The sequence below is a fragment of the Alosa sapidissima genome, chromosome 21, assembly GCF_018492685.1.
Source record: "Alosa sapidissima isolate fAloSap1 chromosome 21, fAloSap1.pri, whole genome shotgun sequence".
In the NCBI taxonomy this organism is placed as follows: Eukaryota; Metazoa; Chordata; class Actinopteri; order Clupeiformes; family Clupeidae; genus Alosa; species Alosa sapidissima.
The window spans coordinates 28,292,079-28,310,951 of record NC_055977.1 but is presented as its reverse complement, the minus strand read 5'-3'; the positions used below and the strand labels follow the sequence as shown (position 1 = coordinate 28,310,951).

Below are 18,873 nucleotides of genomic sequence, written 5' to 3'. Positions count from 1 at the left end.
AAAAGAGGCACCATGAGGCCCTGTACTTTGCAGTAAGTGTGGTGAGGGAGTTTTGAAGTTCTGTGGAATTGCCTTGATGTGTGATCTTCCTCTGACTCTCTCTCTCTCTCTCTCTCTCTCTTTCTCTCACACACACCCTCACTCTGTCTGTCTATCTCTGTCTATGTAAAACTCTCTGTCTAGTAACAAAGTAACATTTCCCCTGCTCTCTTTTGTCCTGCCCCCCTCTCTTTCTCTCTCTCTCTCTTTCTCTCTTGCTGTCTCTCTGTATGTCTGTCGACCTCCCACCTTCTTTTAGTTCAGCTCAACTTGAACACCCCAACTCTGCTGTGGCCTGCAGATTTATCATTATGGACGGCTGAGGCGGGTAAAAAAAGGGGTCTCTTCTCTATAAATACTTTCCCGTGCTCTTATCGGACTGCAGACACCTTCAATATTTAATGCCTTTCGAAATGAAACCTAATTCCCATTAGGGCCAAAGACAGGTTTCTCATGTTTCATTTCCCCGGCGTGTCCGGATCTTCATCTTGTCCAAGATCACTCATCTCCTTTCTCCTCCCGTGAACGCCCATTTGCAGGAGATAATGGAGACCAGACCAGTGCATGATGGATGATAGCGTCACACCCAGCCTGTGTGGTCGGGCCGTTTCTCATATCAGCATCCCTGAATAGCCACTGACACTAACATGGGACTGAAGATCGAACAGGGCCAAAGAGTGATGCTAGCAGTGTGTGTTTCTTCAACTGATTTGGATTACAGAGAAAGTCAAAGTTTAAATATGCTGGTGGAGGAACTGGTAGAGCGAGATTCTGAAAACACCAAGGTCATGGGATCGATACCCAAAGAACACTGCTTATAAAAATGTATTTCGAACAGTAGTGAATGTGCATTTGTAATTTGTACAAAAGCATCCTCTAAAATGCACAAATGAAGCGTTGGGCTACATCCCAGTCCTTGTGATTTGCTCTCTGTATTTCTGTGTCTATGTGCACTGTGGGAAACGATCATCACACTGATGAAACTGTATATCTGTGCTGTAAGATGCTTTTGGATGTAAGTGTGCTGTACCCAATGAATACATGTATAATGCAAATGTCTGCCCAGGCAGCTGCTGCTATTGGTCCTGCTGGGGTGGAGTGCAGCTGCAGACTGAGAGAGAATTTGCCCTGGTGGATTACACCCTATTGTTTTTACTCTGAGGGTGAATAGAATTTGCCCTCGTGAATTAGACGGTGTTGTTTACTCTGCGGGTGAATAGAATTTGCCCTGGTGAATTAGACGGTGTTGTTTACTCTGAGGGTGAATAGAATGTCAGAATTTGATTTGTAAGGGTAGTGTGGTGCCTTCTGTAAGGTAAGTAGGCCTTGGCCAAACCCCAGAGCCAGCAGGAGAGACGTCTCTGTAGTACTGCTGCAGACGGTGTGTGTGTGTGTGTGTGTGTGTGTGTGTGTGTGTGTGTGTGTGTGTGTGTGTGTGCATGAACTCTATGTGATCTTCATTGGGTTGGTGCATCTCTATGGGTGGATATGTGTGTGTTGGCGTGTGTGTGTGTGTGTGTGTGTGTGTGTGTGTGTGTGTGTGTGTGTGTGTGTGTGCATGTGTGTGTGTGTGTGTGTGTGTGTGTGCATGTGTGTGTGTGTGTGTGTGTGTGTGTGTGTGTGTGTGCGTGTGTGCGTGTGTGTGTGTGTGTGTGTGTGTGTGTGCATGTGTGTGTGTGTGTGTGTGTGTGTGTGTGTGTACAGTATGTGTCCGCATGGATGGGTGACAGGGTGGGGACGGATAAAATAACATTTGTGGTTATTCAAAATACTGAACTTACAGTCAGATGTTTTAAATGAAGAAAAAGATCTGTTACTCCTCACACAAACTTGTATATTATATAGTCATCAGTTGCTACAAAGACCAAACCGTACCTCTTAACTAACCATTCGCAAAGCATAAATAGACACCACTTTGTCCAGTGCGCTGCCCTTACTTCTCTGCTGTTCACTGAGCCAGAACCCTCGGCCTGCCTGAATAGGTGAATAAGAAAGCTCTGTCTCCAGGGTAAAAAACAGCACAAGAGAAGTCCCTTTGACTTGTACATTAGTCTCACAAACCTGAATGTCTTAGGGGACACAATGCTCTATTTAGCGGAGTGCACTAAAAAAAGCTCGCCTGGCTCACTGTAGTGCACAGAGAGGCTAACCTCTGCCTGAAGCAGCACAAATCTATCGGCACCTGTCTTCTGCTTTTATACCCAAAGGAAATGCATTAAAAGGTTGCCATCATCATCGTGGCTCACATAAAGCTGATGATGGTACAGGATGAACTTGCCTCTGTGACTTTTTTCCTTTGCTGGGGGTGGGGGAAATCAATTTATGGCCCTTTTTTGCTGTAAGGTCGTTCCATGAATGGGTCAGGTTATTGCTGGAACATGCATTATCTGAAACGTTTTTAAATCCCTGGTCAAAGACTATAGTCACAACATTAATGATGGTACTAAAATTCTAAGACAGCATAATACATGAATGGCAAGTTGATTCAACAATGTTGTTTTACAAGAATGGCATTGTTGGAGGAGAATGGACACCTGTGCTGTCACCACTGGTCTGCCTCTGGTAGCTTTTAGGTTAAGCTTCCTACTTATGATTGAGGCAAAGGATTTTTTGTTGTCAATGAATATGTGGCAGACACTGGCAGATGTGCCACGCACCCGGATAGTCATAAAAGTAGGCTACACGGAACAGAGAAGAGAGTGTAGCCTGTAACATCTGGGCCAATGTTGTTCACTGCAGGACCCACTGAAACAGGAACGGGAAAACTATTCTGTGTGGAGTCGTTCGAATGTGCTTGCGGGAGGGGCGCACTGCTGAAGAGGATGCTGCTGTAACCAGCCATATATTCTTAAGGGTAACGCTTAGCCAAACACCACCGCATCAAGACCGAACAGCCGCTCACGTCTCAGCAAAAAAAGAACCAAGAAAACAATGAGAAGAATAGGAAGAAATCAGCTGTCCCTTCAATGTTTACCTCGGCAAATAAATGACTAAAGCGCCGACCACAATGATAAGTCCGGAATTGCGGCGGAGGCCCGCAAACACAACTATTTACATTTCGTCTGCCGGCGACCATGACCACTCGTGAGGCGGGGCTGGTTGTATCCGCAGAAACGGAACGGGGGCATGAGACTCGGTGCTCCCGCTGTATCCATGCAGCAACCCGTCAGAAATTATGATACACTTAGCCACATCACGCTAGCTCGCTGGGAAAGCCTCGGCAATGAGACAATGAAATCATAGGCTAAACATACAGCTGTAGGCAGCGCTCTGTGAAGAAAATTAAATTCCCACCGGAAAATTACATTCCTTGGCATTCCATATAATGCTATTTCTTTAGGAGACTAAATAGATAAATAATACACATTTTGTTTTGTGTGGTTTTGAGGCCGCCCACAGACTACAGACAGTGAAAATTAATTTTACAATAGCAACTCCCCATTCCAAACGATGACAGCTGTCATCGCACGGCGGCGAACATAACACGGCCGGAGTCAAAGGGTGCGCTCTCCCAGCGGCTACTTCAGCGCCTAATCCACCTGGAATCTTCTTCACACCGATTTATTTTAGCTCTTCCTAATTCCACACGTTGCTGTTTCACCTGACAAGACCAGAACGTTGTACGTAGTAACCACATATAGTAAAGCGCCCCAACATAATATCCCCAAAAGACAGAAATTGCGACGCAATACATAAATCCATGTCAAATCAATCATGGATTGAGAAAGCACGTAATTATTCACGACCTACTCATGACCAAAATAGACAGTCAACAATAGTCTACAAGGTGATTTTACCGCTCCTCATAATTTTTTGCAACTAAGAGATAACATTGATTTATTGTCAATAAACCCGAGTCCTGTAACACCTCATAAATTATACCAGAAAGTGTCATGGCTGTCTTGTTTTACCTGAGAGAATAGCTGTGCGTTGTCACCAGTTTGTTTGTCTTCAGTTTGGGGTATTTTATCCTCTTTGTGCAGTGGGGGGTTTCGCTACTGTAATTTTGCAGTTCCCACCAGCATTGGCTTACTCAGTAGAAAAAACGTCACTCTTGACAGAAAAGGGGGGGTGACGCTCCGGCGAAGCGCAAGGCAAGGAGTTGGCTGGAGTCCCGCCTTCAGCGAAACCCGATTGGACCAGAGTGATCACAGGTATCTGATTGATTGACACAAGTCGGGAAGAGCCCTTCTCCCATTTGATTACCAGCTGTACTTTTTCTTGCTCCAGCGGCGCCTATTGCAGAGCGATATCAGCCTTAACGTATCGACAGCAGGAGCTACTCAATGCGAACATCGCCTCTTTAATGTACGTCAGAGCGGCATGTTGTTTTTAAAGGTCATGCTATATAATTGTCCTGGGAATTATAGCCAGACACTACACCCAAATGACCAATTGAGTTTTTCTCAATGTTAAAGGTCAGGTGTTTGCCATGGGCAAGTTTCAGATGTTTTGAAAATTATTTCAATAAGGTACACACTTACATAAGCATACTTGAAATTCTTGAAATGTTAATTGCATAACATGTATTTGGCTGACTGAAGGGGCCAATATCTTTTTTTTTGGTATTTAAAAATATATTGTTTGGTGCTTGTCTTATTATTTTTGATCATCAATGATGATCAAAATAGCCAGCAGGTCTATTTTTAGATGTCCCACTATCAGTAGAGCGTGGGTGTGTGTACACAAGTGTGTGTGTGTCTGTGTGTGTGTGTGTGTGTGTATGTGTGTGTGTGTGTCTGTGTGTGTGTGTGTGTGTGTGTGTGTGTGTGTGTGTGTGTGTGTGTGTGTGTGTGTGCGTAGAGGTGTGGGCTTGGGTTGGGTGAGCATGTATGCACCTACGCACACACTGTGTTGCATGCATCTATGCACCTCTGTTTGAGTAATGTTTATAGATGTGAGAGGTTTACTTTGGATGCATATGACTGAACAGTTGTGTGGGTGTGGGTGGAGTGTGTGTGGCTGTGGGCAGGTGAGTGTGCTAGCATGTGTGGTGTGTGTGTGTGTGTGCGTGTGTGTATAGTGTGTGTGTGTGTGTGTGTGTGCGTGCCTGACTGTGTGCGTGCATGTACACGTGCTTGCGAGTGTATGTCTATGTATGTGGTGTGTGAGTGTGTGTGTGTGTGTGTGTGTGTGTGGCTGGCTGTGGGCGGGTTAGTGTACTTGCGTTTGCTAGCGCGCATGTGTGTGTGTACTTGTGTGTGCTTGCATATTTCTGTGATTTGCAAAAATGTAGAGCACTCATTGACAGCCGGTTATTCCACCCACTCCTGAAACCATTGCCAGGTATGAATTCCACCACCTCTGTCAAGCTGCGGTGCAATAGCAGTGTAATTGATTGCAGGAACACTGGGACAAGAAGGTCATGTAAACAAGCCTAATTTAAAACACACAGAGAATAAACATTCTCACAGCAGAGGCTGTTGCATTTGTTTAACCCAGTACATAGTTTGGTTAAAGCGTAATTTCTTGGTCAAGGTTTTGTTTTATTATTGAAAGTCAGAATGCAATAACGTTAGAGTACAAGAGTCTAGTTTCTGATAATGATAGGAATGAGCAACTATGGTCTCACCTGTTTTAGTACCTACGTACACTGGTCTATTTTCAGATCAAGTCATGAATGATGCATAGTGATATTTAGTGAAAACTAGTGGACCATAAAATAATTGTGAAAAATCCTGTCTATTGAGTTATCACAAAAGAAAAACAATAATATTCAAACTGGTGGCACTGGTGATGGTTGAATTCTGATCCTTCCCCATTTTCTATAGGGCTTCATAACCAACACTGAGCCCACGCATAACTACACACACACACACACACACACACACACAAGCACAAGTGATTCAGCCCGTTAACAACCATGAAAAGCACAGGACAGAAGAATAGACGCATCTCATCCCTGTATGAAGAGAAGACCCAGAAAGCTGTCAACACCGGCATGGACTCAACTCTGATCCGACACTACACTGGCTCCCCACCAGGAGCGGACTACATTTCCCAGAGGCATCACTGAGCAACCACCGTAGTTACCATGGAGAGAGAAGGATGTGTAGAAATTGATGAGTCTCTCTATCGTTTACCATTGGTTGTTGTTCAATGACGCATCTGGAAAAAGATGCACCTCAGAACAGGTCCCGTCTAGGAGATCCATTCCAGAGTCCGGGCCAGTGCTTCTTGGGGGCAGGAAGGGAGGGGCACAGAGATGGAGAGAGGGATGGAGGGAGGGAGGCAGAGAAGGGGAGAAAGAGAGGGGGCTTCCCGGGGTAACCCCCACAGCCTGTGTGATTATCTGGTGCCTGAGATAGAGAGAGGCTCATGGGAGGCGCCGATACACCCACCACCCCTGCAGATTAGCTCCTGCGGAACTGGCTGCCTGCCTGCCTGCCCGTTCGCCTCCCTGCCTGCATCGTCCGCCAGTCTGCTCAGTAAGGGATGAGCCAGAGCCAAAGACATCATCCACAGCAGCGGTCGGCCGTCAGCAGTGGTCAGCCGTCAGCAGCAGCAGTGCCATATAGGCTGGACAGCTGCAACAGCTGAAGGGCCTGGGAGACGAGTGATTGTTTTATTTTATTCGGGGCGATTTGTTTGTGCCGGTTTTCGTGTTTGTTCATTCAGTGGTGTTTTGGGGGTTGTTTCCCAACCCAGGCAGGATGGATTACAGGCGGCCCAGATTCAGCTTCTCACGCACATCAAGTGAATGATTATTGCTGCTTCACAGTGGAAATGCCAGTAAGGCCACCTCCCCACCACCTCCTCTGTAACTTCTCATACGCTGTTTTCAGATGAGTTGCTCTGGGCAGACTGACCTCCGGGAAATGTCTGGACAATGTCTGAGTAATTAGCTCCTGAAATCGAAAGGAATCGAGTATTCAAACCTGATGCTCAGGCACGGACATGGCACTTGTTCATACCTGGAGTAAATACTCTGGATGGTTTAAATGGGGGGGGGGCAGATAGGGTGATGACTGGCGTGACATTCTAAAAAAGGGAGGCAGGAGGACAAAGGAGCAAAAAGGACCCCCCCCCCAAAAAAAAAAAAAAAAGTTTTATTTTATTTCTCCTAAAACAAAAATTCTTTCCAAAGCTTAGGGGAGAATGCACTTTTTCCATCATGGCTACTTGTTACTAGCTACATTGTTCTCTGTTGTGTGCGGTACATGCCATAAAAGGAGGACAGGTACCCAAAAGAGAGGACATTCAGTCCTTATACATTGACAGCAGGCTGTGTTCCCCTATGATAATATAAGTGTGTATATATAAGTGTGGCTGAGGTTGTGCCCTTGAGCAAGGCACTTAACCCCCGAGTTGCTCTGGGCAGACTGGCCCTTGTAATAACCAACGTAGCCTATGTAAGTCGCTTGAATAAAATTATCAGCTAAAAGAATAAGTGAGTCAGAAATTGTTATGCTTCATCATCTACAGTGGCCTTCACTGTAAGGTGCAGACACAAAAGCATAACTTTATCAACCCAGTATCCTCTATCTTTTGGGTTTAGAGAGGACGTTGAATGAGTTCTTGTAGAGACGGCACTCACACAGATTGTTGTTGTCAGAACACTCAGCAACTGCACAATCAGTTCTAGAACAGCACTGATGTTCCAGGGAGTGGCTGACCACTCCCCTCCACACTGTTTCTAAATATAGACACATCATGAAGATAAAAGCACTGTCAGTGGACGCAGATGTATGTATAAAAATATATTTTCTTTATTGGAAAACAAAAAGTGCAACAGACAGGATCTCACTCGTATCATTGCCAGGTGGTTACAGTGAAAACACAGTTACAATACAGTACAAATACATCCAACTACAACGGCGTGTTTAAACAGCTACATAAATTAGTACAAAACTGTACACAGTCTTCTGACAGCATTTACACATGGTGTATTTGTCCATTTTTACTAGCGTATTTTTTTATCACTCTTTTAAATAAATGCTATACTTAAGCTATGTGACAATCGTACTGGGATTTCTGGATATCATCTTCCATATGGAATTTGGGGGTCTTGCTAGGTTCTTTTCTACCCTATAATAGGGTCCGTTGGTAAGGGTCATAGGTCAAAATTACATTGGTGACACAGTCTCGTTAGGTTCTTAAAAACATGAACATTTAAATGTCTTTAATTTATGAGACCCCATAAATAAGTCTGAGATGAATGGGATCTGTTGTTAATCAACAATAGTCACCCTCAGAGAATGAGGGCACTCATCAAAAACAGTGGTGGGGAGACAATACAATAAAAAATAAAATAATAATAATAATAGACAATTAAATAATACTTATAAGTGGAAAAAATTAGGTAGGCATTTGCTTGAAGCATTTTTGTCAGATTTTTTTTTATCAGTTCCTGGTCCTAAGTTCCAGGAACCTGTGTTTTAATACTGTGAAATGGTTATCAGGAAACAGACACACGCACGCACACACACTATCACACTCGCGCGCGCGCACACGCGCACACACACACACACACACACACACACACACACACACACACATATACACACTCGTCCACTCCCCTCAGTGCGAAAGGTCGACTTAACACCATCTGTACAGGCGACCTCAGAGCTGCACATTAAAAACAAAAAAATGCAAAATACAACAGCAAAAACAAAATAATAATAACCACTTGTCCACAAGCTAATACCTCACACGTTTTCATATTTCTCACACGGACACGTGAAGATTTTTGTCCTATACTCCTATACTGGGTGGGATCAGGGAAGGTGGATTTCCAGAGGAGCTGAAGAGCTGCCAATTCTGTATATATGTATGTGGGTTACTGACAAACCTGCATTTGTGTGTGTGTGTGTGTGTGTGTGTGTGTGTGTGTGTGTGTGAGAGAGAGTGTGTGTATGTGTGTGTGCTTATAAGCCATGTTGTTTAAAAATGGCAGCGAGTTTGCTTCGCTTCTCTCCCCCTCACATGTCGTTCTCGTAGTCATTGGCCATGTGCCTGACGTTTGTCGATAGGAAGATGTCATTCTCGCGCGGGCAGTCGTGGTGGCACATGCACGTCTTGATGAACATCATCTTGCGGCGGAAGGTGTCGCCCTCAGGGCAGCGGAACTCCACCTCGGCCGTGGCGGTGGTTTGAGGCGTGCAACAGCGGCCATCAGTGCAGGTGCCGCAGAACTTGGGCCGGTAGGAGCGGACACTCCGGCAGCCGGACAGCTCGAAGCGCATACCGCGGGAGCTCCGTGGGGTACGGATACACCTCTTCCCCTTCTGTGGATGAAAGACAGCGACACACACACACACACACACACACACACACACACGGAATCAGTCAGAAGTTCAGTACAGTGGACCTGTACACCAACACCATCTTGTATCTGAGTCCATCAGAAACAGATATGTGTCTGATTAAACACATTCTAAGCATTTGACACAATTTCCCAGTGACAATGGCCTTTGACAATAGTGGCTTTTTCCCCCTGGGCTCACACTTTGTTAACCATCAGATTAGAATTAACAGCCACCATGAGAGTAGATGTTCATATTAGCCTTCCATGTATAAGTGTGCGTTTCAATTCAGTAGGTACTCATACAGTTCATTATTTGATGGTCATATGCTTGACATCTTAGGGAGGTGCTCTAATTAAGCTATCAGCTGGATCTGCAGTTTAACTGATGTATGGTCCAATGATACACTTTGACCCCCATGCCTGCCCAGTGCCCACTTGGTGCCCCCCATGCCCCCTCAGTGCCCACTTGGTGCCCCCCCCCCATGCCCCTCCACTGCCCACTTGATGCCCACCTTGATGCTCTTCTCCTGGTCGGCCTGGCACGGGCGAATCATGCAGACGCGGGTCTGCCGCTCCAGCTGGCAGCGCTCGTTGTCGTTGGTGACGCGAGAAGACACGCCCATGCCGCAGGTGGCCGAGCACTCGCTCCACTCCGTGGTCTGGACGAGGCAGTTGTCCCGCGGGCTCTCCGGCTTCGGCCCGTGGGCAGACACCTCGCGGAAGACTGCAGGAGCAACACAGACATGGAATCACTTACAAGCTTGTTTATGTGCTCTTTCTCCATTATTAACAACCGTTTGCTTTACTAGTCAATTGCTGTTAAAAAGAGCTTTATATTAGTTGTCACTGTATTTGCTCTTGCTCTTTGAATGCATCCGATTGCAACTTGTTTTGTTACTTGTTTATTGTTATCTTTTCACTTTTTTCACTTATTTTCACTTCTTCACATGTTGGAGAAAAAACAATCTTCACAATTATTTGTATATCAAAATAATCAAAATCAACATGGTCATTCATACAGTATATAAAGGGTCATGACCAGGTCCTTTTTTCGGTAAGTGGACTGGAAGAGGAGCACAAGGGCTTGGGGGAATCCTCTACATGTCTCTTTACTTTATTCTGCAAGTCCAATCTCCCTCCTAGGGGCAATGAAGTGCTGTGTGCTGTGTGCTGTGTATTTGTATGGTGTTGTATGGTGTGTGTTTATCCCCTCTAACTAGGTGCTGCCTTTCTTGGCCAGGGCTTACTTGGAAAATAGACCTCTGTCTCAGTGTGACTAATCTGGTTAAATAAAGGATAAAATAAAAAAAAGAAAGAAAAATAACTAAATAAATAAAATAAAGTTGATCTGATCTGATCTGAAGGTCATTTCTGGATGGATGGTAGAAATAGCCAAGCATATTGGGGAAGTCCTCTCACCTGCCATGGCCGACTCAAAGGTCTCCTCCTGGGGCGTCTCGTCGCAGACCCACTCCTCGCAGCACTGCCCGGGGATCTGGATGCGGCGCGGGTACGGGCAGTCGGGCGAGGGCAGCCGCACGTCGCTGGCGCAGGTGGGCACACAGCCGATCTCGCCGTTCATGCAGACGCAGTGGTGCTTGCAGCTGGGCTGGAAGGTCTCGCCGCTGCGGTAGATCACACCGCCCAGGTCACACGTCTGACCCTCCTGAGCTGCAACAACACAGAGAGAAAGAGAGAGAGAGAGAGAGAGAGTGCATTAAACAGGAGGGAAGAAAAGAAAGGACAGTGGAGAAAAGGGAGGAAAGAAAAGGGAAAAGGATGGATATGATAGTTTAAGAAAGGACATGAATGGAAGGAAGAAAAGAAAAAGAATCAAATAGAAAGAGAAGGAAAACGAATGGATGGAGAAAGGAAGGATATAATCAAATAGACTTGGGAAGGAGAGGAAGTTAAAGGGAAGGAAAGGTTAGCGGAGCAAAGGAAAGAAAAGGAAAAGGAGGAATTTTATAGGAATGGGATTCTTCAGACTGCGCTCTCTCTCCCTGACACTGCTGGGTGTGTCCTTGCTCTGCAAAACCTGCTTTCATTTAACAGAATGATGCCAATAAGTAACCCTAGTAAAATAATGGCTCTCCCATTACACAAGATGTGCAGCGGGTGGAATGTTGGACCATATTCAAGGTGAAATACTTTCACGAGCCATTACTCAAGTCGACTCCCTCCTGAGCCCACAGTTATTGAACACAGTCCCGCTTATGAATGCAATAAAGATATGCCCTACATTACAGTGCTGTTTCCCATGGTGAGTGATTATGGGTAATGTAGTCTTATATTTTTTTGTAGGCACTCACGCATGCAGATGCCGGTTTCGGAGTCACTGAGGAGGCTGTACTCGCAGTAGAGCTCTTTGTGGTGGTCACAGGGCTCCAGGAGAGAACAGGGTTCCCCGGCCTGTCGGGCACACACCTTACAGCACCCACAGCCGTCTAGAACTAGGCTGGTTCCGTAAGAACACATAGGAGGCTCTGTTGGGCAGTCACAGGGTTGAGAGCAGTCCTCGGCAAAAACCTGACCAGGAATAAAGGGAAAAAATATTGCTTTAGTCTAAGACATAAATAATGTGTGTAAGTGTCCTTTAGGTTTTCCCAACTTGTCGGATACTTTTTCCCCCACTGACATTACAGTGATTGTATTATGAAGCCATGCATCTGTATTACAGTGAGAAACCACAGCGTGGCGACACTGTGCGCTCGGTAAGTAGGCTACGGACTGTTCTGCAGACTTTCTACGAGCATGTAAACACTGATGTTTGCCTGAAGCATGCCGACAGACAAAACTCAGTGTTCACGTTCGCTATATGTAAAACATTCACCCATTTACCCGTGTAAACAGAAAAAACACATCAACATCTTCATAAAAAACTAATTCAGATGGCTTCAACTAAATGTACAAGTCGAATATCTTCAACTTTGCAGGAAAGGCCTATGTATGTCATAAAATATTTGCACTCAATCTTTTGTCACTAACGAAACAGCATTTTCACCGAGTTTTTAATATTTAAAAAATAAATTCAGCTTACTCTGAACAACAAACATAGCCTAGTAACTGAGCCGACAACAGACAACCACTCCCACCTTCCCTTCACATTTGTTTTGCTTTACTGCATGTGAAAGTAATCATAGGCTTGCATAAATTATGACAACACAAAACAACGACCAAATAGTATAGCCTATCGCATCACTATACTGTCTTTGAGCTTTTATTGTAACAAAGCCTATCCATGGTATCCGTTCATTCCATTTTAAGTAATGTTGCATTTTGCGTAATGCGCACCTTCCTACGCACCATGTCCACGGGTCAGGAGAAACAAACATTTATCGCGTCAGAAAAGTGCTAGGCCTACTTAAAAACATCATACACTACTTACCGAAAAAGCGAGAGCGAGCAGCAGACATACATTGGTAATAGTTTTCCCAAGCATCTTTGGAGCGACACACTGACAGAGTCGAGTCGAGTTAACAGGTTTGTTTCGTCCGGAATGGACTGTCTTGCAGGTTTGGACTATGAGGTGTCACTCGCAGAGGTCGATGCTAGACTGTTGCGCTCTGAGGCATCCGCGCTGTTTATATACGCTTGCGCGCGGGGTGTAGCCCGAGAAAAGAAAGTTATGCCACGCGACCCAGAGGGGAGAGAAATATTCGAAATCCAGATGGCTTTCCCTGACTACTGAGAGGTATAGCCTGCAGAAGCAGTAGACCGAGCCCCACTCCCAAACCAGCCCTCTGTGTCAATCCAAGCCATTGTCTGCCTGGCAGGGGTAACGTTGGTGCAAGACTAATGGTGCATTAAGTTAACATCATGTTATGTTAATGATATGTTTACGTTCAATTTACATGTGTTCATTTGGCAGCTAGCTTCCTTTATGAAAAATAAGTGTAGTTATGGGACAGTACTGAGATACAATGCAATATGTCTTATGTCCAAAAATATAGCATTTCTGCATATGAATTGCAAATAATTCCTGCAAAACTGCCGTTTTGACACTTGAAGTAGTGCAGTTATTTATTTATATTTGTAAGTGTTTTGTAAGGTACTTTACAACAAGTTCAAGAAATGTAATAGCTCATAACTGGTCTGGATCCTTAGAGTTATTAGAGTGGACCAATCTGCAGGGACATGAGCAACACCCTTTCGGTGTCAGACACATTTGCCTCCTGGCTGCAGTGAAGGGCAGTGAAAGCCAGTGTCCAAGACCTCTGATCTCAAGGTGAAGTTCTGAAAAGGCAGGCACAGTACAGACAAAGACAGGCCTGTGGCATTTTCAGAGGGTTCAGGGAACTTTGTGTGTGTGTGTGTGTGTGTGTGTGCGCATTGTCGTGATGGTTATGTTATAAAACAGTGTTAGAAAGGAGCCCAGCATGTGCAGAATGGACTGAGCATGCAAGGCCGGCAAAGACGTGTAGTGCCTAATCGAAGAGGACACCGTGAGTACGACAGAATGTGAAAGCCGACCATTATGTGCCATGACCCATCATATATATTCCTGGAGGCAACCGAGCACAAAAAACAAGACCTCTAAATGCCAAGGGGTGCCAGTCCTTCCTATTGCCCCTCCTCCATACCTCCACTCTTCTCTCATCTGTTTTCCTCTCCTCTCCTCTCCTCCCCCCATCCTCTCCTCATCATCAGGTGCAGGAGAGGAAACACGCTTTGGGAGTTAGAAAAAAAAAGAAGAAAAAAAGCCGATGTTGTTTTTTGCTCTCTGCCTGCAGCTATTTCCTGGAGCATGCCAGGGCTGTGAAGTTCTGGGAGAGTCCGTACACCCCTGCTCTGTGTGCCCTTGTGCCACACAGAAAACACACACACACACACACACACACACACACACACACACACACACACACACACACACAAACACACACACACACACACATATATACACATACACATGCACACACACACACACACACACACACACACACACACACACACACACACACACACACACATATACACACATACCACACACACACATATACACACACACACACGCACACACACACACACACACACACACACACACACACACACACACACACACACACACACGTAAACACTAACAACTACGGCATGTAATGTAACTTTGTTTAATTACGTAAAATGAATAGTGTCACCTCCATACCTGCATCCCGGCTTCTCCAGTGCAGCAGCTGTGTAGCGTTACTGCTGTAGCCCACATTAGACATTAGACATGTTCTCCTGTTACAGCATGAAGTCAAGTGAAGAGAAGTGAAGTTCTGCCCCTAGACCCATGACCTTCAGAGCCCATCTGCCCCACTACGTTGCACCCCCCTTGTGTATTGAATGCACTTTCTCCAAACTCCCCTGTGTTTTGTGTGTGTGTGTGTGTGTGTGTGTGTGTGTGTGTGGGGAGTGTGGGTGGGTGGGGGGGGGGGTTCCCTATTGGTCACTGCCCAGAGCTGGTGGCCAGGCTTGTTGGCAGTGCAAACATCTCGTTCTCGCATACACAGACACACACACACAGACACACACACACACACACACAGATACACTCATACACCCACATAGACACACACTCTCTCTCTCACACACTCACACACACACACACACACACACACACACACACACACACACACACACACACACACACATACACACATACACTCATACACCCACATACACACACTCTCTCTCTCACACACTCACACACACACACACACACACACACACACACACACACACACACACACACTGGCCTCTCTCGTCTCTCTCTCTGCTTCAGACGGATTTGAGGGGAGCAGGGAGTCGGAGTCGTGCCTTGGCAAACCGTGGGCTGGCCCGGGCCCTGAGACATGTACATAAGCCCAAAACACAGCGGTTACTAAGGAGGGACGGACATTTCTCAGCCTGCAAATCGGAGTGAATAGCCATGACTGGCCGTTAGCTGTGTCTGAGTTTGTATGTGTGTGTGTGTGTGTGTGTGTGTGTGTGTGTGTGTGTGTGTGTGAGAGAGAGACCCCTCCCGGCTTTGACACTCTCCAGTACAGGGGCTTGGGGTTGATGGATGCAAGATGTAGCTCTGGAGCAGCTGCCCATACAGCAGCTGGACCTTGAGACAGATCTGGACTGGACATGGGGCAAATCCAGACCAGATATGGGGCAGATCCACACATGGGGCAAATCCAGACCAGATATGGTGCAGATATAGACCAGAATCATCTGCTACCTAATCTTTTAATATCTGGACCAGAACAAGGGTCAACTGTGGGGCAGATCCAGACCAGAATCATCTGCTATCTAAGAGCAGCAGCAGCAGCAGCAGCAGTGGCCTCTGTCCAGTCTACCAGCAGAACCAGGACAGCACAGACCACTGTCCTAACAGACCACTGTCCTAGCAGAACCACGACAGCACAGACCACTGTCCTAACAGACCACTGTCCTAGCAGAACCACGACAGCACAGACCACTGTCCTAACAGACCACTGTCCTAGCAGAACCACGACAGCACAGACCACTGTCCTAGCAGAACCACGACAGCACAGACCACTGTCCTAGCAGAACCACGACAGCACAGACCACTGTCCTAACAGACCACTGTCCTAACAGACCACTGTCCCCGCTTCAGTCTTCATTCAGATGCCCGGCAGCGAGGGCATCATTTCAGTCTCACAAGCTGCAGTAGGCTTCCTCTTGCTTCTTGCTTATTGTTGCTTTACACCATGAACTAATTCAACCACACACGACAACCCCAAGACAAGACCAACCGACCGGCTATCCTGCATGGATAAAACTGAAGATCTCTTTGCATACTTTTCTTTTAACAATTGCGGGTTTACAATTCACCTACAAGTGTTCATTTTAAGTTAACTGGTAACAATATGCATTTGCTGTGGATGCATGCTTTTGCCAAAGCCCTATTTCAACTAAATTATTAATAGCACTTTTATGGGAATAGGAAACTTATATGAAGATAGACATCTTAATGGCAACTGGTGTCACGTCCAGTTCTGCATCTTTCACAGCCTAATGGCAGATGTCCAGTGAAGTGTCCAGGATGATGAGACGTCTCCTGCTCTCCCCCGTAGTGTTGCGCCAGCATGCCAGTGCTTGGGGTGGAGTGGCATGGCGCAGCAGAGCGAGGACATTCCTTCCACAGCGCGCTCAGCGCTTGTGTACCCATTACGGAGAATAACAAACACTCGCAGCTGCGGCTGCAGACACCTGGGAACAGGGACGGGATGGGGCAGGAGGGAGCAAAGGCTCGTCATGTACCCTGGCATCCGCTCCTCCTGCTCTGCCACCTACCCTCTGCAGTGCCCACAAGCCTGCCTGACCGCACGCCGGCACCTCCGCACTTTTTCCACACGCTGGAGGGGGTGCTGGGTGAGAGGCCCTCTGGGACTTTTGAAGTTAATGAGGTAAAACACACTGTTGGTGGAGCCAGTGTTTAGAATGTCTGCACATTTGATTGAATTAGCTTGCTTCCACTCCTCCCCTGTTTGAATAAATGACCCCTATTCGCCTGAACCTTGTGCAGTACCGGTAAATGACCACTAAGAACACCTACAGTTGTGACATGTGTGTCAGTGATTTGTCCCCATAGGTCTTTTGTTTTTTTCAAAGGGGAAACTTTTTTTTTTAATACACACAAGACATGCAACACACCCTCAAAGTGTGTGTGTTTTTATTGTTAGAGGAGGCAGTAGATTGCTGCAATGAGCATCGAGAATGCTTTAGAACTTCCTGGAATGTCTGCTGACTGCACCAGTATGATGATATAACCCGTTGCGACTCATGAAAAAGGATTAAAGACCATGAGGAGGCTGGCGTTTAGCCTTTTGTTCTTCTGTTTGGATAATTCATTGCAGAAACAGTGTGGTTGCTGTTTGTTTTTTTCCTCTCCCCTGGAAACCAATCAGATTTAGGAATCATCACTTTTCAAGGAAGGAATTCCAATATCCTCAGAACAATGCAAGCTATTTTATTAGGGTAATTAATTGCATAAGTCATCCCCCCCCCCTTCAAAGATCTAAGCTAAAAGATCCAAGTAACCCAGTTTAAACATCTGTGGATGTATTACCATACATTCATTATCCAAGCAAGAACAGCAACATAAAACTAGCAACAGCAATGCAACCTGACCAATACAACTCTCGCGTTAAAACTGTTGTTTCACAAGTGTTAGATATTCCATGGTTTTTGCTCCAGAGTGGTTAATCTTAAACCTGTGTGCTTCAGATATGGACTAGCCTCAGCGGTGAGTGAGTGAAAGTGTGGGGGCTCGAGAGAGAGATGGTTTGGGTTTTCAGCTGCATCGTGCCTGGCTAATGACTGTGGTCGGTACCAGACTGGGGCTGTCACAGGAACCATCAGACCCTGGAAGCGTGATGATTCTGGCAGAGGCACTGCGTGATTCATATGCCGTGCAACGCCCAGAAGACAAGCGGTAAACACTATCAATTCACTCACGCACTTCAAAATGGAGCTCTTTCTCACACTCACACACACAAACACACACACACACACACACACACACACACACACAGCCTCCACTAGTTGATTTAGTGCGAGGACTGACTAGGAAGAAGTCTTCTCAGATGTGGCTTTCTGAACCCATGCCTGCAACACATTAGCCGCTAATCACTGACTGAGTCTGTTAGCTTCTCTCTGTCTCACACTCCAGTCACGTCCCTCTCATCTTCCCGTATCGCCACCGATGTGTGAGGGCTCAGCTTTTTAGGTCACTTCCTGGGCCTCTTGTAAAGAAGAGCGCCTCGGAACGTTTCTGGTAACCTCGCCACACCCGGGGTCTTGGCCCCTTCCTCCTCCTCACTTTAGCGCACTCACTTAGCGAGCTGTTAGCATCAGCTGACTCACATTTCCTCCTCTCTGACCCCAGCTCAGAGGGGCACGGGGTGGCAACGTGTGTGGAGAGCAGCGATCAGGGAGAAGACTCGATGGTTAATGGTCCTATCAAGTTTCCTGCTTAAAGGAGTTGTCCTTGGTCTTCTGACAAATGATTGTCGATGTTTGAACTCAACGGCATTGGGTGCAAAGTCAATGTCTTTGTTTACCATTTACGGAGCCAGGACTGGACTCACATGAACAACTATAGGACATTGAAGAGAATTTGGATGAATTTGACATAAATGAATATCAGATTATAATTGAGTATCACACCTTTAAATCCCCTTCTTACCCCATCCCTGAGGATTCCTGTTGACTGAACTTCATGGTTGTTTTGTCCAGAGGACCTGACAAGGCTCAGGTCTTTGAACCTCATGTACGGAATTACTGTAACACGCAGTCACATGCGTTAACCTCACACGTCAGTATTTCCTACCACTGAAGGCCAGTACTTCCTGTGTCCAGTTAGATGCCTCATACTCGCCTTAAGCTAGGTAAACTGAAACAGACTTTCTCTTTCCCCCCTACTAAATCCACTCTGGTATGCTGTAACCGAAAAACCTCATTCAGAGAGAATAAACCGGTGTCTCCCAGATTCTGCCTAACCCTTTGAACCTGCTGACGGAACATGCATCAATATTATTCTACTAGGCTGTGAACCACACAGGACTGCAGGCACAAGCCTTGGCGGCGAGACA

At 46.1% G+C, this 18,873-nt stretch overlaps 1 protein-coding gene across 1 annotated transcript; it reads right to left on the bottom strand.

Annotated features, from left to right (window-relative positions):
- Window positions 1–7,726: 7,726 nt before the first annotated feature.
- Window positions 7,727–12,871, bottom strand: ccn2b (cellular communication network factor 2b). The gene is made up of 5 exons (XM_042077422.1): window positions 12,675–12,871; window positions 11,599–11,815; window positions 10,706–10,957; window positions 9,799–10,010; window positions 7,727–9,266 (listed from the first exon to the last, which is right to left on the bottom strand). The coding sequence occupies exons 1-5, from the start codon at window positions 12,726–12,728 to the stop codon at window positions 8,961–8,963; spliced, it is 1,041 nt and encodes a 346-aa protein (XP_041933356.1). The 5' UTR covers window positions 12,729–12,871; the 3' UTR covers window positions 7,727–8,960.
- Between the last annotated feature and the right edge of the window lie 6,002 nt (window positions 12,872–18,873).

Bases quoted from the DNA above. Each gene is read 5' to 3' on its own strand.
- ccn2b (XM_042077422.1), bottom strand. From the start codon at position 12,728: ATGCTTGGGAAAACTATTACCAATGTATGTCTGCTGCTCGCTCTCGCT. The intron at 11,816-12,674 runs GTAAGTAGTGTA...ATTCCTGGTCAG, and splicing joins TGCTCGCTCTCGCTTTTTCG to GTTTTTGCCGAGGACTGCTC. The intron at 9,267-9,798 runs GTGGGCATCAAG...TTTCATCCACAG, and splicing joins ACCAGGAGAAGAGCATCAAG to AAGGGGAAGAGGTGTATCCG.